The following is a 21093-nucleotide window of genomic DNA, read 5'->3' on the forward strand; positions in this document are numbered from 1 at the left end:
ACACATTACTGGATGTGTGGCCTCACTAGTGCTGAACTCACTGCCCTGGTCCTGCTTGCCACGCTATTGCTGGCCAAGATGCATTGGCCTTCTTGGCCACCTGGGCCACAGCCTCCCGGCTCACGTTCAGCCGCTATGGACCAGCACCCCCAGGTCCTTTTCTGCCCAGCAGCTTTCCAGCCCCTCTGCCCCCAGCCTGCAGCGCTGCCTGGGGTGGTTGTGACCCAAGGGCAGCACCTGGAATTTGGCCGTGTTGAACCTCATGCTATTGGGTCTTAACCCATCGTTCCAGCCTGTCCGGATCCCTCTGCAGGGCCTTCCTACCCTGCAGAAGATCGACGCTCCGACCCAAGCCGGTATGGCCCACGAACGCCCTACGGGGGGCTGGGGAGCCCCGCCGCCCGCCCGCGGCCTGTGCGGGCCGTGCGGGGGCGGCACGGGGCGGCGGGGCCGTTATCATGGCTGCGGGCGGGTCCGCCCAGCCCAGCCCGGACCGGCCCGGCCCGGCCCAGCTGCAGCCGGGCAGCGCCGCCGAGCCCCTCATCCGCAGCCCGGGGGCGGTGAGGCGTGTTCGAACTCCGCGCCTCAGCTCGGTGGGTGAGAAGAGCTGGCGGCGCGGCGCGGCCCGGAGGCGGGAGGGAGGGCCGGGATACAGCTCTCAGGAAGTTTAACCCAACTTTCCGCTGAGTCCGCGGGGCGCCGGGGGCGGTGTCCCGGCTCGACTTTGAGCCCGGCGGCCGCGCCGAGGTGAGGTAGGGGAGAGGGCTCCGGGGGGGCTGCGCTGGCGGGATGCAGCGGGAGCAGCTGCGGGCCTGCCGGGCGGGGAGCTGGTGTGTGCCGGGAGGCGGCTCCCGGACCCGCTCCCTGCGGCTCAGTCCGCGCCCGCCGCTCCCCCGGAGGTGCCAGCTGGGGCTCCTCTGTGCTTCAGAGCTTGAAGCAGGGCGAAATGCTTCATGGTGAGGTAAAGATGCTGTTATCGCTGTGGTATGTTTGGTGTAGTCAAAACCCCTTCATCAGAGTGCCTTGACGTTCATCAGTGTTGCAGCTGAAAGATTGAGCTTTATCAGCCACAGGGGGGAAATAGTTGAAAATGAAGCGGAAGCCTGGCCGCTGGGATTGTGGGGGTGAGGCTGCTATAGGATGCTGCTATTCACTGTTTCTTGTACTGTCTCACTTTAACTCGGTGTGCTTCTCTTCAGGTCAGCAGGACAACAACGACGGGCAAAATGACAGCTGTGAGGTATGAACAAGGGACCCAGTCAAGAGAATCATCTAGGTGAGTGAAATGAACTGTGCCAGTGAGGAGGTTTAGGATTGAATATGTGAGGTGTGGTCCCCTGTCTTTAGGTTCTTAGTGCTTAAAATATAACAAAGGGAATAATGTTGGAGTGTCTGAAGTTTATATAGCATAGTCTTTTTATCTCCCCCCTGCCACCAGTGCTCTTGTCTGAGAGGAGGGGTATCTTTGAGAGAAATATGCTGTTTTGATTCACTTCTTGTAAGTAGTTAGTAAGTGATTAATGAGTACAAGGTCTCTATCCCTGATATAATGAGCCCATGGCATTTAAGTGTGCTCTCTTTTAGCATCCAGACTGTCAAGAGACTCGCAAGAGAGTGTCAAGGTCTCTTGTAGAGCAAGACTCTTTCTGTGCTTGCTTTAAAAGCCTCAAGTCTGAGGTTGCCTTTAGCTATGAGCAGTTAGAAAAGCTAATGCTCTGCATGGAGTGTGTGCATGAAGGAAACCATTTCTTCTGATATGTCCTCCTTTTATTTTCTTCTACCCCCATAGTCAAGGCCTATTTGTAATAGCTTGTGGCTGAACACTTGTTCTGTCTTGGGCAACAAGTAGATGTAGAACGATCAGCAAAACAAACTCCCTCTGAGGAAAGCATTATCTAGAACTGAATTTTTGTGTGGGAGCATTATGGAAACAGTGTACTCGGGCTTCGGTTTTATCCTTGTATTAAGGATTGTCTTCCTAACTGAAAACACTTTTGTTTCTCATTCTTCTTGTGGCATATTTTAATCACAGTAGAGGATAAGAAGGTTGCATTTGGTGTACTTGTGACCTGCAGCAAAATTTCTGCAGCAGTAGCAGGCTTTAATAAGTGAAACATTTCTGCTGTTCAGTAAGTGTAAACACCCAAGTAAATATTCTGTAAGAATAGCTGGGAAGCAAACCTGAATGCCTATACATCACTAAAGCTTTGCTTCAGCTCTAGGAACAAAATGAGGATGGTGGTTTCACTGGAAACACTGGAGCTAGGAAATGAGGCTTGAATGCTAAAATTGCTGCATCAGAATAATTCTTCTACTGAGCCTAATACTGAGTGCAGGTGGTGAAGCATCAGTACTGGTTCCTGGAACTAGGAATAATGCTAGGAGAAGCATTGTTAAACTTCTTGCTTAAAAGGTGGTTAGCCCAGACTGCAGAAGCAGCGCTGGTGCATGCGTCTGTTGTGGAGGATGAAGAATATTTGAATCCTTAAAATTATTACACTAATACTTCAAACATGCTAGGCTGCCTCAGAACAGCGTAGAAACATGAAACATCAATATTGAATATGTGTGTATAGCTGTTCCTGCCCACGAAGCTGTGAAACCAGAGGCAGGGCCTCAGCAAACACTGTGGCTGTGCTATTAGGCATCACAGTATTTCTGTGGAGAAGACTGAAATAAAGACTCCTGGATTTTGATGCTCCACTTTTTGTCTGAAATTGTCATGTGACCTTCAAAAAAACAAAAACTTGATCTGAAGAGACCCTTTTAAGGAAGTTATGGCAAATAGCCACTACCTCAAAAAACTGCTGTTCTAGCACTAGCTCAGCTGCTGCTCTGGTCTTCCAGTTTCCGGTCTGGTATCCTGCTCTACACAAAAACATCTCTATGCTATGGCTTTTCCTGGTGAAAACATTAATTCTCTGTACAAGAAGGTCACTGTAAGAGCATTAATGTCACTTGGACTCTCTGAAGCCATTTTCCATATGCATATTTCTGGCACTTCTGGAGCCTGGACTGTTGAGTCCTTAGCGGACTCGTGGATGCTCTGCTTCAAAGCCCTTTGTCCTACTGCTGAACTCATCTGTCTCTTTTTTGGAGGGGGCGGGGGGGGGGCAGAAAGGGAAAACTTCTGAGAAATAGGCTGCTAATAGGAAACAGATCAGCACTAACCAAGGGGCTCAGATGTGCCAACATGGGGGAAGTCTCTCTTCTCCTGGTACTGGGCCTGTGCTCTGGCTCAGGCTGCTGTTCATTTGACAGTTAATTTTTTTTTTTTGGAACAACAAAGCATAGCAATATATGGAGTTGACACCTCTATTAGTGTATGACTTGTATTATTTCTTTGCCAGCTCTCCAACAGCTGAAGAGGCCACAGTAAAGATTGATAATGGTTGTGATGAGGGTGATGGACCAGACACTTGTTCCAAGTAAGCTAATGATGTACTAAATTTCTTTGCTTACCCCCAGAAGTGGAATCTGATGAGCCAAAATAAGAAGACAGCTGGCTTGAGCCAAAATAAGAAGGCAGGTGGCTTTTTGAAGTAGAGCTAAGCCCAGTAAAATGCTTGATATTGACATTTCTTCTAGTACATAGTGAAGAGAAGTAAGTTGGGGAAGCCTCTTTATCCCTCTAGAGATAAAAGTCCAACCCAAGAACACAAGTCCATCATATTATGGAGAACGAGTAGTCCAAACCACATTGATTAAATTTTCCCAAAGGAATGAGTTTGTGGGAGCACAGAAGAGCAAGTGCTGGTGAGACAATGAGGTGAATGAGTACCTAGGCATAAGAATAAACATTGTGGCACACATCAAGATGAAGTTGTCTGAACTTGCTAGTAGTTACCTCTTTTCTTGAAGCAGCTGTTTTCTGGCAGTGTTTACCTCATGTTAGTCTTACAGAAAGTTAGTTGAGTCAGTGGCAAGTCCTGCAGCTCAAGAACAGTAAGCATAAGCCTGTTACTTCATTTATTCTATGTGACAATATGTTTTTCTACAAATATATTTCACAAAAACTCTAAGCTAATTATGTAATCAAATATGCCATGTTTCCTTCAATTCATTTAAGATGTTGGCAGGCCAAATTGGAGTAGTGTGTGTATATATTTTGGTCCATAGTGTACCTAGTTAGAGGTACTTGTCCGTAGAATGTAGAAGTTGAAGTCTTGGTTTCCCCACTACAATTGTAGGTTTGACTGGACAGACATAGACTAGCAAACCATTAGTGCCACTATTGCAATGTTTCCTTAGATATTTGGCATTCATGAATACCAGGAAAACCTATATGTTTCGCTGCCTTCAGTACAAGACATGATATTACATACTTGAGTTCTGTAGGAATAGTGAGTACTACAACCCATGTGTATGCTTCCAGCTTAAGAATGCAAATGTTTGCTGGTTAGACTTTGTACCTTTAGTTTAGAATGAGAACCTAATAATGAAAAATGTGGGTTAATTCAGTAACCCCAGCAAGATGCTGCCTCAGCACTTCAAAGGTACCTAACCTTGTCTTAAACTGGGTTATTGAAGTGCACCAAGTGAAATGCAATGCTTAAGTTGTCCTAGAGGAAACAGGTATTTTGGACAGGATCATTGGGGTACAGTGTGCATTACTGAGCTGACAAAAACTTGTTGTAACAGTGCAAAATAAATCTCTCAGTACTTTTTGTCAGTATATTAGGACTAATGGTAAGTCCTGCTGTTAGTGGTATGCTTGAAAAAGGTGTTTTCTTCTCAGTGTCTAAGAAAAGACTTGATGCTTACAGGTAGTTAAGTAATCTTGGGATTGCTTAACAGACTGGTGTCTGTTTTTTCAAACTATCAGCACTTGAGTTTTGCAGGTTCTACACCAAGAACTTCTACCTTAGTTTTTGGTGTAATCTAAAAAGGCTTCCAGTCAGAAAGAGAGTTGCATAAAAGCTTTGTTCTAAACCAAAGGGCTTAAAGCATACCAAAGAGGGAACAAAATCTACTGTAACTGGAAACAAGAGATGTGACCTTGCCAGGACTGAAGATAATTCTCACAATTGGAAGAACTTGGCTTCAGAAACACTTTTTCTTAAAAGATTATTTGGATTTTCAATCTGAAAGCCAAACTGATGTTTCTTTTTTAAAGTAGAAATAGAGGATTTCTGTTCCTCTATTCCAAAGGCATGGGAGCTGTTAAGAGGTGCAGCTCTTTTCAGGCCTGGGGAAAAAAAATGGTCTGATACAATAAGCTAATATATGGAACGAAATATATTAAGAGATGTTTGTCTTCCAGTCTTCCTCTTGACCAATATAAACCCATTTCTTATAGCTTACTAAGCCAGAGTTCAAGTGTCACTGAATTGTGATGTGGAATAATGTTACAGATAAGTATATACTGCTGTATTTCTAGGGTCTGGAAGCTGATTAATATTTTCTCTAACAGGTGATCAAAGCACTGTTTTCAAGTACTCTCTTAACCTATATACTTCATGAATGCAACTGAGTAATCTCATTTTAGAGAAGTCACTACTATGCAAAATACTAAAACTAAAGGAATGTGGACAAAAGAATGTAACAGTGCCCTTGTGGCTGGTATCTGTAGAAGAATGTCACTTGTCTTGACGTCATTTCTCTTCTCTTGCAGTGCAACTAGGAGAAAAATTGCCCCGTTTGTGATGTCATTTGGATTCAGGTAAAAGCTTGAACTTGTAATGATGTGGGAAAGGTAAAAATAGTCCTCATTTCTGATGTAAGAACTTAAGAACTCCATAAACATCAGTAATTCCTGCTTGGTTTGTGTGAAAGTATTGAATCACCCCCAGGAAAGATAACTTGAGAAAAGTACTAGAATTGAAAAATAAGATTTAAACAGATATGGCTACATTCTCCAAGAAGAGCTGAAAGTCAGAACTGTTAATGTCTTTGTCTTGGATAAAACCTCTTTAATGGCTGGCAACCTTTGAACAAACAGTTGGTCAGTTGTGTGTAGTCTAGGTGCTGGAACAAGGCAAGCCATTAAAGACAGTTATTTTTAAGGGACTGTATTAAGTCCCTTAAACTTAGAGGGAGGGAAGCTGAGTAAGGTGAAAGCAGAAATGATACTTGTATGCCTTAAAGCATTCAGGTTTGCATGCCTCTAGGTAACTGTGAAATAATAAATTAATAACTACAGCTGTGTCTGAGATAAATGTATGGTTCCACATAGATGATGGTATTTGTGCACAGCACTTAAAAATGCTGTTGGAAACATTCAGCTTCTAATTAAGCAGGCTTCAGTCTATGAAAGAGAACACACTCTTGCTGGAACAGCTTAGAAATCAGGATTTGTGCTGTTCAGTTGATAAGTGTTCATTCCTACCTCTCAAACTTCCTTGTATTTTTCTCTTTGCAGAGTATTTGGAGTTGTACTTATCATTGTGGACATTATAGTTGTGATTCTGGATCTGGCTATCAGTGAGAGAAAAAAGGGCACAGAGATTCCTGAAGGTGTTTCCCTGGCAATAGCACTCTTCTTTCTCATTGATGTTCTCCTGAGGGTATTTGTTGAAGGGTAAGACACAGGCAAAAATTAAGTCCATGTGGCAAGTCCTCAAGCTAGGAAGGAAGCGAAACTTCAAGCTTGAACTATGAACATGGTGTCCTGTAAGCTAATTGTCTGGTGATAGATAATAGCCACATCTTTTCTTGGCTCTGTGTGTTGGTGGTGTTACCCTTCTATAGAACAACCTTTAAGTATTTTCAGTATAAGTGAGCACTTGGAAGCTACATCAACTTTGCCATAACTTGTGTGTAAATCAGGGCTAAGACTGCTTTCTCAGTGAGACTTCAGTACTTAGTGTTAAGAAAAACTGTGGGAGAGCATGTCTCCAGCAGTAGCTCTGTATAGTTTGTTCTCTTGAAGATATAGTTCAGTCTTTGCTACCTATATTGGCATCTGTCTAAAACTCTCCTTGGTTTCAGCTTCAGGAACTATTTCCAGTCCAAACTGAATATTTTGGATGCATGTATAGTGGTGGGCACCCTGTTAATTAATTTGACGTACTGCTTCTTAGATGTTGGTGCAGCACAGGAGATACCAAGGTAAGAGTGGTATGGCAGCTGGTAAGTGTGAGCTCTTTGCTTGGTAATCTTCTAAGAATTTTCTTGGGCACCTCTAAGCAGATTTGTGCATATGAGATCACAGATGGGACCGTGATAATGTGTCCTGGTACAGATTATTGATGGATAAGCACTCAGCTTTGATCTGTGGTTATGCTGTAGGCTGTCCCTGCCTCAAAGGCAGAGGGGATGTGAACATACTAGTTGAGGTAACTAAAAGTGGGGCCATCAAATGCTCTGACTCAAGCACTTTTTGGGGAAAGGTGTGCAGTAGCCCTAATAGAGAGGAGGGTCTGAAGAAGACAGAAAGAAGAGTTGCATTATTGTAGCAAATGGAAGCGACAACAAAGGGAGGATCTCTGTCTAAAGGATCTTGCAATAGAAAGAGTTGCCAGACTGTCTTGTTGCTTTTGCTTTGCTTTCCCAAAACCTTCATGGTAATATAATGCTGGATTTTTCAGCCATGCTCTGGGGAGACATATTGTTTATGTGCATAAGCTGCTTCAAGTCATATTTCCTTCTGATTTCTGTATCCTGATTGGATGATAACCTGTGAGATGAATTCATTCCTGATGGAGACCAAACTACAGCTTTGAGTATATCTGCACTAGGTTTGACTTAGAGAAACTTTCTTGCATCAGCCAGGGAAAAGTTGAGCTCTTTAAAAAAAAAAAGTCACTCCCTGCCCCAAATCCAGCTGACTAATGGGCATAAGAGGGAAACATTATTCCAGAAGAAAACTAAGTTTAGTTATTGAAGAATCCGGAGTTGGACAAATATCTGTAAGTACTAGTTTTCTCTTAAAGTGCTTGCTAAACTTGAGTATCAAGAAGTAAAACTGTCAAATGAATAGCTTTTGCTACCTAGTTTCCTCCTAGGTTGTCTTAAACATTCTTCAGAGATTTTAATTATTACTTCCCATTTCTATGGCCACATTTTTCTAAAACAGCTTTCATCTTATAGCAGCACCTAGATAAAGGAGGGGAAAAGAGCAGTGTGACAGGGTTATCTGCACTCTTATCTCTACTAGGCTATGCTAGTAGTAAGCCTGATCCTACACTGACCCATATGGCTGTAGATCTATGTGTGCAAATCCTTTGTATTCTGACTTGCTGAAGATGATAGGAATCTAGAATAGGTTTTTGTCTCACATAAAGGGAACTTTACACTGCTGCTCTCAGCTGGGGACTACCATCTTACCCATTGAATTTTTGAGGCCCTCTGTAAGACTTCCCATGTTAAAGACTATAAAATTGTATTCTGACCAAAATATTATTACCTGACAATAGATGATACCTCAGATTTGACCAAATCCCAAATCTTGAAATGGTGGTTGTCCCACCTAACACAGCAGTAGTGTCCACAAAATCTAATTAATTCCCAGTAGCCTTACTGGGGTTTATCGCTTTTCTTTCCTGAATCCTTCATCAAGAAGCAAGCAGTAATCTTAAAGCATCTGATACATCTCAGAAGAATTAGAATTTGAGCAGCTTTTATATGGATGAGAGCTTATATATGAGAAGTGAAATTTCAGTGACAGACCATGGAGCTAACTTGCCCTGATGGAGGAATATAGCTTCTCTTTCTGTTCTGGTCTAGCTGGGTGTGTGTAGGGGTGAGTTAACTGTTTCCTTGAAGTCTGACCTATAAAAGGACTTAGAGGAATGAGAGCTGGATATCAGTCTGGGAGCTAATGCTTAACAGGCTGACTTCCTTAAAGGCTTTTATCTTGAAGAATTGCTTCTCAGAGTTGTGGGGAGATGGGTTATGGCATTTTCAGCCAGTTTTGGTTCATCTCATTTGCTGCTAGCTCCAAGGACATTCTGTTTTGAAAACAGGAGGGTGATACTGAATTTGGAAGAAGCTCAGGGAAAAACTGAAACTTTCCTCCAGGTATCCAGGACAACCTTACCTTGCTGACTTTAAGCTCCATATCAGTGGGGGGCAGACTGTGAGCAAAACTGGAGTTTTGTTTCCCTTACTGTTGCTATTCACCAGCATTTTTACACAAATGTTTCAAAACCTAGAAGATGTGTGTGCTGCTTAAAATGTATGCTCACTTACCTCCTTAAGGAATGAATTGAGTATTAGTTTGCCCTTGTCCCTAGGAGTGTGGGAAAGCAGCTGCTCCTGTTCAGTTGTTTTGATAGAACCACTCACATAAGCTTCTTTCCTGCTTCAAAGTTCAACAATAGTTCAAAGTTCCTCAAACCAAACCAAGTGTTCAGGTTGCTGAATGATTAAACACAAGATATATACTGATCTGTTCTCAGCTTTCTTAATCAAGTCATGATGTACTTAGCCTGTCTATCTTCTTTTTAGTTATTTTTCAGGTGGGTACATACACTTGAATGTGTAGTTGAGAATAAGCTTCACGGAACAAAATCTTGGTGATAATAACATGGGTAATGTTAATGGAATTTGTTGCTTTCTAGCCAGAGGTGCCTGTGGAAGTCTGTTTGAGCAAGCAGGGGATTTCCTAGTTCTCCTGCTGAGAACATGTACTTGCTAAAAACCCTTAACAATAAATCCATTATATTGTATTTGTTCCAAAATCAGCCTGAGATGTCCTAGTTCAACATATGAAACAAAGTTTTAAGCTTTCCCTGAAACAGCTTTTAAACAGCTTTAATCTTTGCCTGTAAGTTTATTTGTGTCTATTTTCTTCCATGCTGAATCTGTCCTCTAGAATGGTTATTTTCCTCCGAATTCTGAGAATTGTCATCTTGATAAGAGTATTTCGTCTGGCTTCGCAAAAGCAGCAACTTGAAAGGGTGACCAGGAGAATGGTAAGTTGGCCTCTTAACATGTCTAGACCACTTAGTAGTAGTTTCCAACTCATTCTTCAGGCAGCATCAGTGGTAAGTAGCAAGACTGACCGTGGCCTATTGGTCTGCAATTGCTTGTGTTGCCCAAGCAGCACATCTGTTCGATGTCCCTGGCAGGGCTCTGGAGCTTTGCTTCCAGCCTCAGTAAAGCCTTGTCATTCTTGGCTTTGTTCAAGTAAGCAGCAACTTGACCTGGAAGGCTGGCATATCAAAGGGATTGCAACACCCCCACGTGTCTCAACTGACAGTTTCTAGCTTGTGTGGTACATAGACTGTTTTCCCTCACATGGGGAAAGGTAGGAGTTCTAATTAGGAGCTTTATTTTGGGTACAAACAAACCAATCTAGCTGGTGAAGCCGTATCCACTGTCAATGCCTCTTCTTTTCATCAGGAGTGTTGAAGTCATATTTTAAGCTTTAAGTATGTTCTGTTGTTTAGGAATCAGCAGTCTTTAACTTTATTCTTTTTTCCCCTCAGTCTCCAAACAAGTAACAACGACAGATTCATGCTGCAGTATTCATAGAATCTGCAGTGTTTTTTCACTAGAAGAAATTTTGGTATTTAAGGGTAAAAATTCTATACAGAGCTTCTACCTAGAAGTTAATACAGGGAATTTGCTCTTGGATAATGCTGTAATGAAGTGAGGATCTGCTACTCAAGCTTAACTGGAAAGTCTACAAGGTTGCATTTTCCTAGTAACAGGAAACAATTGGTGATCACTGGCATTCTTGTGGAAGATTAACTCTTTTTTTCTTTTTTTTTTTGATCAGGTCTCTGAAAACAAAAGACGTTATGTGAAAGATGGCTTTGATTTGGATCTCACTTATATTACTGGTTTGTGGAAACGAATGTCATTTTGCAGCATGTTCTGTCCTGTGAAGACTTGTTTTGCAGTTAATAAGAGCTTGTCATGAATTACAGACATGTTTTAGACTCATGAAATTGATGAAGTCACACCAGGCCTACTCCTTTTCTGTGGGATTTTGAAATATGGATTCCTGTCTGACACTATCCTCCAGAATTAGCCTTCTGGGAGAGTTGTACATGCTGTATGTAATGATAGAAATTTATCCTAGTTCCCTAGGCCTAGGGAACCAGTGTGGGGAAACTTTATTTACAGTATTTTTGCTTCTGATTCTATGGAGACTGACACTTGATGGTGGCTGATGCTTTGGGAAGCATTATCTGTCTTGCTCTAGCTATGCTAAATGTAGAGGAAATCCTACCAGAAATGGGTAGATTGTTCTTATAATTAGGGTAAGAATAAGACATTTCATAAGGATATTTCTCAGTCATGTAGTTCTTATATGCAGGGGGGGCTTCCTGCTGTTACTTGTGATCGCTGTCTTCTCAACAGATCGAATTATTGCAATGTCATTTCCATCTTCTGGGAAGCAATCTTTCTACAGGAATCCCATAAAGGTAAAAATCTTACCTTCCAAATTCACTGTTTCTGAAACCTGTTTCTTTTATAGGTTCCCACTAATTTACATGTAGCCTAGATCATGTCAGTCCTAGTTTTGCTGCCTTTGCTGGTTGGAATGACTGATGTTCTCCACTGTGCTGCACTGCTTATGTTGTAGTGTCTCAGCTAAACCTAGTGTTTTTTTCTCACAGTGGGGACACACTAGTGCTTTGATGCTCCTGTTCTTTGGGAATGTTTTGAAGAATCAGGGTGGTTCTGTCCCAGGCTAGTAATGGTGATAAGATCTATTCACTTCAATAAAGTGGCTTTAAAGGTCTGTATACATAATGTCCTCTCAGAGCTCTGCTTCCTGATATTGTAGAAACATATAGGGCCAAGAAGATAGCTGCAGTAGTACTTTTATTCCAAATGAGAATGTGAGCTGTCAGGTTGGAAAGGCCTGCTTTTCAAGTACTGTTCATGACTGCAGTGGTTGATCCAGCCTGGGGGATGGGGGGTTGAGGTGGCAGTGGAAATAAAAAGTAGAGCACTAACTACTCTGAACTCATTATTGCTTAGGAAGTTGCAAGATTTTTGGACACCAAACATCCAGGCCACTATAAAGTCTATAATCTCTGCAGTAAGTATGTTTAGCTGCTGACTATATTTGAGATAAAATTTAATGTATAAGTGAAAAGTATGAAACCAGAAGCTAAGCATGCATGACTTTGGCCAAGTTACCTCTGTTTTTTTTCATTTTAATCCATCTGTTGACACTGCTGTATTTTAGACACTAGTACATGCTCAGACCAGCCGTTGTGTGTTACAAACCACTGTCTTTGTTACAATCCTTCTCCCTTCCTGGCATAACTTCAGCTCTTTCCCTATAGGTGAGCAAGGCTATGACCCCAAGTACTTTCACTACAGGGTGGAAAGGATCTTCATTGATGACCACAATGTCCCAGCACTACAGTGAGTCTTGTCAAGAAAATACATACGTTGTAATCGTTCTGTGTAAGGCATTTGCCTTGATCTGCTGACTTTCCTCTTATTTAGGGACATGCTGAAATTCACTGCCAGTGTCCGTGAATGGATGAGTCAAGATGAGAAGAATGTCATAGCAATTCACTGTAAAGGGGGCAAAGGTAGGATTTCTCATGTGCAATCTGTGTATGCTACAAATCACACTTCTTTGTTATTGTAACTTCTTTGATTAAAGTTTGACCTTAAGCCGTACTATGAGATGAATTTATGGTGTAATTTGACAAATACTGCAGATACTGTGATGACTAGCATGAGTACAGTACTCTGTTTAGTATTAAACAGCTCCATTTTTAGGTAGTCTAAACTGGTTCTTAGTCTAAGCTGTTATTATGTCTTCTAAAATGTTCTTCAATAACTTTCTGGTTTTCTGGCAGCTGGGACAGCAGTCCCCTAGGAGAGACTGGGGATAGGGAGGCTACTGAAATTGCTGCTATTAAAAGTGTTAGGCTGCTGCTTTGGCTTCTGGTAGCCAGTAACCCATCCTGAATATTGTGCACTGTAATATAGCTCAAACTATTTGTTGTTTAGGTTGAAAAAAGACATTTAAGATCAAGTCCAACTGTTAATCCAGTACTACCAGATCTACTGCTAAACTGTGTCTCTCAGTGCCACATCTGCACATCTCCAGGAATACCTCTGGGAGTGGTGATTCGGCCACTTTCCAGGGCAGCCTGTTTGATCTGAGCTTGATGACCCTGTTGGAGAAGAAATTTTTCTTAATATCCGACCTAAGTCTTCTCTGGAACAACCTGAGGCCATTTCCTCTCCACGTATTGCTTGTTATTTGATGGAAGAGACCAACCCCACTTCACTATGACCTTTACAGTGAGAAGGTCTCCTCTGAGCCTCCTTTTCCCTAGGCTAAACGCTCTCAGATCTCTCAGCTGCTCATTGAAGAGTTGTGCTCCAGACCCTTCCCCAGGTCTGTTGCCCTTCTCTGGGCACACTCTAGGATCTCAATGTCTTTCTTGCTGTGAGGAACCCAAAATTTAATGCAGGATTCAAGGTGCAGCCTCTCCAGTGACAAGCATAGAGGGACAATCACTGCCTTGGTCTTGCTGGCCAGAATATTGCTGATACAGGCCAGGATGCCATTGGCCTTCGTGGCCACCTGGGCACACAGATTCATGTTCAGCTGCTGTTAACCAGCACCCTCAAGTCTCTTTCCAGTAGGCTGCTTTTCAGCCAATATTCCCTGAGCCTGTAGCACTCTGTGGGGTTATTGTGACCCAAGTGCAGGTCCCAGCCCTTCACTTTATTGAACCTCATACAGTTGTCCTTGCTCCATTGATCCAGCCTGTCCCTGCCTTCTAGCAGATCTTCCTACTCAACTTGGTGTCTTCTTCAAACTGACTGAGCATGCACTCAGTTCCCTTGTCCAGATTGTTGGTAAAGACATGAAACAGAACTGGCCTCCATCCTGTGCCCTGGGATCACCATTAGTGACCAGCTGCCACCTGGATGTAACTGCATCCCCCTCGATTCTCTGGGCCTGGCCTCCAGAAGGGATTTTACCCAGTTAAGAGTGCATCTGTCCAAGCCATGAGCAGCCAGTTTCTCCAGGAGAATGCTGCGGGAAATGGTGTCAAAGGCTTTACTAAAGCCCAAGTAGAAAACATCCACAGCCTTTCCCTCATCCATTAAGTGGGTCTCCATCTCATAGAAGGAGTTCATGTTGATCAAGCTGGACCTGCCCTTCATAAAGCCATGTTGACTGGGCCTGATCCCTGGTTGTGCTGTATTTGTTGTGTGATACCACTCAAAATGATCTGCTCCATAACTTTACCCCTCTAAAATGTTCCAGGTACTGCTGGACCTTAAATCAAGATACACATGATATTAGGTGATAGAGTATAATGAAGTTTTATGGAAAAAAGAATAGTGGAAGCTATCAAACATATGAACTAACCTGCAGGTGCTACCTGAACCAACACTGGTGTGGGAGCTATTGAAATGCATAAAGATCTGCAAGTAAGCCAAATTTCCCTGCAAATATCTGACACAACTTTAGCCACCTGCCATCACTACTGCAAATACTTGGCTTAAAAGTAGGTGGTTACTTAACATTAAATAGTTGCCCCCAGGTGGAGCTCTGTCTTAAAAGGTTTTGCAAAACTGAATGTTGAAACTACCTGCAGGTCAAAACCAGCTTGAAGAACAAGTGTAGGGAGGGTGACTTGTACCTCTGAGATTTTTAAATTAAAAACTGAAACTGTATAGGCATCGTCATGCTAGCAGACTTGATGGCTTCTTAGTAGGGTTGCAGGGAAAACAGCTGGGGCAGAGAAGCAACTCTTGACACTTGCAGCATTGGGAAGTTTCAGTTTGTAGCCTCATTTAGTAGAGTGATTGACTCTATTTCCTGCTGGAGTATGGAGATATTGACCAGGTGCCTAAGTGTCCCTAGTAATGAAAATGTGGGGGCAAGGAACAAGTTGATACCACAAACAGTACTACATACTGTAGTTTCTTGTCTTTAACTGATTCTTCTCAGAAATACTTGACTACTTGTCTGTCACTTACAACTCTTGAAATAGATAACAGGAGATGACTTCACCTTCACAAAAATAATCCCAAATACCTTTGAACTGCTCTAATTTAACTTGTATTGTATGTCTGTTTCAGGCAGGACTGGAACAATGGTCTGTACGTGGCTCATAGACAGTGACCAGTTTGAGAGCGCAAAGGTAAAAACTGCTGATTATTTTTTTATTTGTTTAGTATTCAAAATGTCCTCTTAGGATTTACTGAATTGGTGAAATGCACTAATACTCTGAAAAAATTCTATTCTAGAAAAAAGATTCTCTGAAAAGTCTAGTTTTAAAAAAGTTCATTGAAGTCTTGCTACAGTGTAAATTCTGATGGAGACTATTTGTGATCTAAAAGAAGTGAGAAAATAGCATTTAAAAGGTTACCAACTTGAAGGATTCTTTTTAGGGGAATAATGTATGTCTAGGGTCTTGAGCAACAACTTAAGCTGGTGATTTCTGAGCAAACTCTCCTAAAGATAGTATCACTGGTTTTAAGTAGTTTTAAGCAATTTTTTTCCCAGTCTTCCTCCAAGTATTGTGAGGCATCGAGAATTGTCTTGTCTTGACAGCCAGCATTACAAAAGGAAGCTCTTCTAGGAAAAGGGAGAAAGATCAAATCCCAGCCAGGACAGGTGCTGATGTTGCTTTAGTATCCCATGTCTGATGTATCAGCTGGAGGCTGGGGATGCAGAAGGCCCAGGACACTCAAGGTAGTCTGGGCAGACTGTATATGTATATCCATTTAATCACTTGTTTTCCTCTGAATTAGCTTTGTGAAGATATGACCTAGTGTTCAGCTTGTCTGCCACAGACCGCTTGAGAAATAGAAATGGTTCTAAAGCAATTGCTTGAAAGTTGTATTGCTCTCCTTCACTCTTTCATGAATGACAGATTTGTGTCTGACCTCCTAATTAGTAGTTTCTTCTTGTAGTTAAAAGTCTCCTTTAGAAGGTACCAAAATAATGATTGTATATTTCCACTTGCATTCCTTTACTGGACTTGAGTAGTGTAGCTCTAGTTTACTATCTGCTTCTCAAGAAGGGGAATGGTGGTGGGATGGATAGCTTAACCCTTGAAATTATCATTCTGTGTAGGAAAGTTTGGACTACTTTGGGGAGAGAAGAACTGATAGAAGCACAAGTACCAAGTTTCAAGGAGTTGAAACACCCTCACAGGTAAGCTCGTGCAGGTTCAAGAGCAGCAGTCAAACCAATACTAACTTTGTGAGTGCTTGTGCTACCCTACCTCCCCTGCCTTGTTTCAGAGATGTAGGTTCCTATTACTTGCTTAACTCCTGAACTTTCTGTACTCTTTCTGTGAGAGCTGGAATATGAATAGCTGACAGGGTTGCCCTGCATCTTTCCCCTTCCCCTTATGCCTTTCTCTGATCTGAAGTATAGTATCTAGGATAACAACAGAATTCTTGAGATTGGGAAAGCTTTCAGTCCAACCCCACTGTTCAAGCAGGGTGACCTGGACAGATGTGTCTGGTCAGGTCTAGAATATCTGCACAGATGCAGATTCCACAGCATGTCTGGGCACCCTCACAGGAGCATGACACTGTAAGGCAATTGGACTGTTTCATGAGGAAGCACAGAAGCCTCTGGCCGAGCCTGGGATGGGGCCATGGCACTGATTTGGCTTGGGTGGAGAAATGCGTCTTCTGCAGACTCCATTCACTGCGAAATACTACACAAGTTTTTGTCTCAGACCACTTTTTTGGACATCTTGATTTACTGTTCTGCGTGATGCAGAGATGGGAAGTGAATCTAGTGATGGATACTTAAAATTGCTGGTATAAAATAGAAGTATAGCTGTCCTTGAAATAAAATGAAAGTTTCTAGTATGTTTAAACATTTGGCCTCTTAAGGTTCCAATAGAAAATATCCTCGCTTCTTGCTGAACTAAAAAGTACAGAATTCCTCTTAAAACATGTAATTTAAATGCTGTTTAAAAATGTAGACGTTGAATTTGTCTAGAAGATTGTTTCTGCAGGGAAAGGGAAGGAGTGCAATTGTCTTTCTTCTTAGTTTTGGACTTTGAAGAGCTATAAACTTGGAGTATAAGATATATTTAAATCCTACTTCTGCCTAGAATTAATCTGTGGTAGATACAGAAACTGCATAATGTGTCTGGGTTTTTTGCATTACAGAGTAGGTATGTTGGGTATTACGAGATCCTGAAAAACAAGTATAACTTGGAACTCCCACCAGAGAGACAACTCAAAATAAAAAACCTCAAAATCCACACTATACATGGTAAGAACTCTTGTATTTGGGCATTTCTTTGTCTGGTAATGGTTTCCTATTACAGGCAGCTGATAACTGTCTCTCTTGCTAAGCTCGTTCTAGGAATGTAGACTTACTGGGATTTGAGAATTTAAATGATGCAGACATAATGAAGAGTATTTTGTAGTCAGTTGCTCTGTGTTGTCACTTTGTAGATGTCTGACCAAATGATGGCTTACATACAACCTGCCCTTTTTTGAAAGGGAAATCACTTCTTAAGTGAGACTAACTCCCCTTGTGGAACTGGATCCACTAATGTTTCTGAGCTTTAGGTACATGCCTGTTACAGTATATGTGTATTGATAATCTTAATCAAAGGCTGGAAGTTCATCACTCCTTGTTCCAGGGGAGTTCAAACTGCTGTTACTGTTCAGTAAATGGAACTAGATTTTTATATTAGCCTGTTCCCCTAGTGGGGGGAACTTCAACATTCAATTTTCAGCCACTGAATCCTGGCTTTCCTTTAGCATTTGAGTTCTCTAGAGTCTTGAGCAAGGCATTCTGGAAAGAAAGCAGTTTTGAATGGGATTGCACTTGGTTTTCACAACTACTTATGTTTCCAACTAATGTCTATGCCTCTGGTATAATGCAACATTTTGTTCCTAGGAGTTGGGAAAGGCAATGGAACTGATATGAAGGTGCAGATAATAATAAGGAAGAGAATTGTACTACAATGTGTATGTGGCAATCAAAAGAACTGCAGGGTGAGTACTATGAAGACGTACAAGTTGAGTCACAGAAGCTAAAAGCTGATTTATAGGTTAAAAGTGTCTTAGTTTTGTCCAGTGTTCAATTTCTACATAGTATAACTAAATGGATGATGTAAATTCCAAGTGGACAAAAAAGCTAAACTTTGCCAAATCTTAATAAATGTAGTGGTGAGATAGTGAAAGATTTCCCTGGGAGTCGTTTAAATGCAAATAGTTCACTCTGTCCTGAGCAGCTTAAACTGTTGTCTGTTATTTTAGCACTGCTGTTGTATTTGATGCTATGAATGAGTAGTTAGGTCTTGTCCCGAATTGGTCCCTTGTCTTGCTGGAGAAACTTTCATAAAACAAATTCTTTATTCTGTTATCCAGCTCTTCTTTGATTCTGAAAGCGACACTGTAGTCATTGGCTTGGAAGACTGCCCTGTTCTAAGTGGCGATGTGAAAGTCAGATTCGAATGCAATTCTGTAAGTACAGCAGTGTGAAGACCTTCAGCTGGGTATGGGGAGAGGCTGCAGTGCAAACTGCAATGGGTCCTGCCTGGCTGGGCAGCCCAAGGCAGAATCTGTTCCTTCCCAGTGACTCCTGCTGTGTCTCACTGTGCAGGGAGGGATGCAGCAAGTGGTGTAATATCAGCCTAGGCAAGCAGGGGAAGCACCTGGCTGTTCAAACAGCAGTACAACCAAGGCATTTTGTTGGGTACCTGCTGCTCCTAACCATGGGAGTCTCACCTCATTGTATTGAATTATTTGGTATTGAAATAATTGCAGAGAAAATAGTGATCTGTGTATGATATGGGGCTCTTCAAGTGTACTGATTCTGGCACTGTAGCTTTTTAAAGCAAATTAGTGAAGAAAAGTGGGTATGCTTGCTCTACAAACAAAAGTTCTGTTGTGTAACACAGTCCTTAAACAAGGTGTTTGTGTTTAGGCTCTTCCAAAAGGCTATGATGGCTGCCCATTCTTTTTCTGGTTCAACACTTCCTTTATTGAAAATAACAGGTAAGGATATTAGTGAATGCCTTCAGATCCTAACTTCTGGTGTCTGCATAGAGCTGAAAGATCATGAACATAGTACTGAAAGCTGAGATAGGGCAGGCCTGATCAGCCAGCTAATTTTCATGTGGGTACTGGTCTTTGATCCTCAGCTGTAACTTGTGAGCTGGCAGTTGCTTGTGCTGTGACAAATATTTTAAACATATGGGAGCTTTTTATCTTAACTTAAATCACTGGATTATTTCCTTGGTGCTCTCTAACCATTGTTAATGAATTTGAATTAAAAAGTGTAATGCTAACTATTCAAATCTGCCATCCTCTACAGTATGGCTGCCTGAGAAGTAGGAACTCAGTAGCTTAGCTGGCAGATATTATGACCACAATTAGAGGTACTGATGCTTGGGATCACAAAGAAAGGCCTTCTTATGGCTTCTCATGCTCTTGATAAAGTTAGAAATTACTGTGATTTTGCTTGCAGAGACTGGAACTCCTGGAGAAGCTCCAGCTGGTGAAAGTTGGGCTTGTCTGCCTTGCTTTGGGAGTGATGTAGAAATGCAGAGACAAGAGAGCCTTATCTGTGGTGTGCCTTGCTTGACAGATTTAGGTAGAAGAACAGTAAACTTGGCATAGGAGATATAATTACTGTGTTCTCCATGACTGGAATAGAAAGAAGACAGGTTTTACTTAACTGATCCTGTTAGAGCCTGAGGAGAGGTAGCCATGAGTCTCTTTGTAACAGTTAACTTAATATGCTCAGCCAGCCATGCACCTTGCTGTCTTGATGCAGACCAGTTAAACCAAGCCAGTGCCAGGAAAGATGTATGCCAGCTGTCTGATGGCCCTGCAATGCTGCCATCTTGAGGGTTTTGCTGAAGAGCTTTCTTTCCTCCAGAACTATGGATGATGCCCCACTAGGCTACCTTTTGAGTACTGAATCAAATCCTTGCCTTTAGGAAGGTTGGTTATTAAATTCCTAGCACTTGCATCATATCAGGAGGCCTTGAGTTGAATGCAGTATTAATTTCTCTCTGTCTTGCACTGTGGGGCTCTGGGGGGGTGATGGGGAGCCAATCCACAAACCCATTAGGTTGCCTTTGTTTCTGAGACGACTTAAGATACAAAACACTGTGCAAGCATGGCTGATGTCTGTTTAAATTCAGGAGCTGGGGCTGGATTTAATATTCTAGGGCTGAGCTAGAAGATTTTTCAGCTGGCTAAAAGGAAAAGCATGTCTTAGGCTGTAAGATATGGTACTGAATTTTGTCTTTCAGACTCTACCTTCCCAGGAATGAGCTGGATAACCCTCACAAGTCTAAAACATGGAAAGTTTATAGTGAGACATTTGCTGTGGAGGTGAACTTTATTGATGCATAAGGGAAATCTGAAAGAAGGAAAACATGTAAAATTCATCTCTTTCGTGGAGAATGTCTGTTTCAGTATAAAGTGAAGCAGTGTCACTTGGATGTCTCTACACAGAAATACACTAAGTACAACTTGTCAAATAAAGCTACATGAAGTTCTGTTGTGTGGGGCCGAAATACTCTGAAGAGTTACTTAAGGTCAGTTGACTGTCACGTCATGGGCTGTTGGATTCCTGGAGCTTAGATGCCTCTGCATACAGCTAATTCTTGTTTGAGTAATCAAAGACAATTACCTGTCTTTAAGCATGAGAACTAACGTGATGGTGGATGAAGACCAGCAGTCTGCATGAGACTGGTAAAACCTGACATGATTCCCTCAATAATGGGGTTTTCCACAAATCAGTAGAATATGGGAATTTTGAGGGAGAAATATTAATCTCCCTCTGTTGGATTATTGCTTCTTGAGCAGAAGTCTTGGTATTGAACTGCTCTTCATCAGTAATCAGTGATGTAGTGCTTTGAGCAACACCTGGCCTGGGAGCTGCCTGTGGAGGTTGGAGACTGCACAGCTGCTTTTCTACTGCTGTACCTCTCCACAGAGGGCTGCAATGGCCACTTGCCCTAAGGCTTAAGACTGGCTCTCATCAGCTGCTGAGCATTCCAGCTGCCTGGGATCAGTTAGTGTGGCTGCCTTAATACCTGCATATGAGGGGTTGGATCTGTGCACCTGCTCATTTGAGCAAATAGTGAGAATGCTCACTGGCTCCTCTTGAGTTGCATTAAGACCTGTAATGCACAAACTTCCAGGATGCTTATTCTACTTCCAACTATTTTCAGCAGTGCAGCTCTTCTGTGGAGACTGTGC

General features: G+C 42.2%; 1 protein-coding gene across 5 annotated transcripts; it reads left to right on the forward strand.

The window, feature by feature from the left end:
• Nucleotides 1-470: 470 nt before the first annotated feature.
• Nucleotides 471-20387, forward strand: LOC121337257 (phosphatidylinositol 3,4,5-trisphosphate 3-phosphatase TPTE2-like). Of its 5 annotated transcripts, none has more exons than XM_041407256.1 (19): nt 471-593; nt 1200-1276; nt 3351-3428; nt 5615-5662; nt 6362-6520; nt 6931-7050; nt 9758-9857; nt 10667-10730; nt 11254-11318; nt 11881-11941; nt 12192-12273; nt 12358-12446; nt 14971-15032; nt 15971-16051; nt 17029-17134; nt 17771-17868; nt 18244-18339; nt 18803-18873; nt 20139-20387. In XM_041407256.1, the coding sequence occupies exons 2-19, from the start codon at nt 1227-1229 to the stop codon at nt 20239-20241; spliced, it is 1533 nt and encodes a 510-aa protein (XP_041263190.1). In that variant the 5' UTR covers nt 471-593; nt 1200-1226; the 3' UTR covers nt 20242-20387. The 5 variants fall into 5 exon arrangements, with proteins under 5 accessions (XP_041263190.1, XP_041263187.1, XP_041263188.1 ...); XM_041407253.1 differs by lacking the exon at nt 471-593 and adding an exon at nt 607-752; XM_041407254.1 differs by lacking the exon at nt 471-593 and adding an exon at nt 607-747.
• The last annotated feature ends 706 nt before the right edge of the window (nt 20388-21093 follow it).

This window comes from Onychostruthus taczanowskii, unplaced genomic scaffold, assembly GCF_017590055.1.
Source record: "Onychostruthus taczanowskii isolate IOZ18803 unplaced genomic scaffold, ASM1759005v1 scaffold26, whole genome shotgun sequence".
Lineage (NCBI taxonomy): Eukaryota > Metazoa > Chordata > Aves > Passeriformes > Passeridae > Onychostruthus > Onychostruthus taczanowskii.

Excerpts from the sequence above, each read along its gene's own strand:
- LOC121337257 (XM_041407252.1), top strand. Across the intron at positions 16,052-17,028 it reads GAGTTGAAACACCCTCACAG|AGTAGGTATGTTGGGTATTA; the intron begins GTAAGCTCGTGC and ends TTTGCATTACAG. Across the intron at positions 18,874-20,138 it reads TCCTTTATTGAAAATAACAG|ACTCTACCTTCCCAGGAATG; the intron begins GTAAGGATATTA and ends TTTGTCTTTCAG.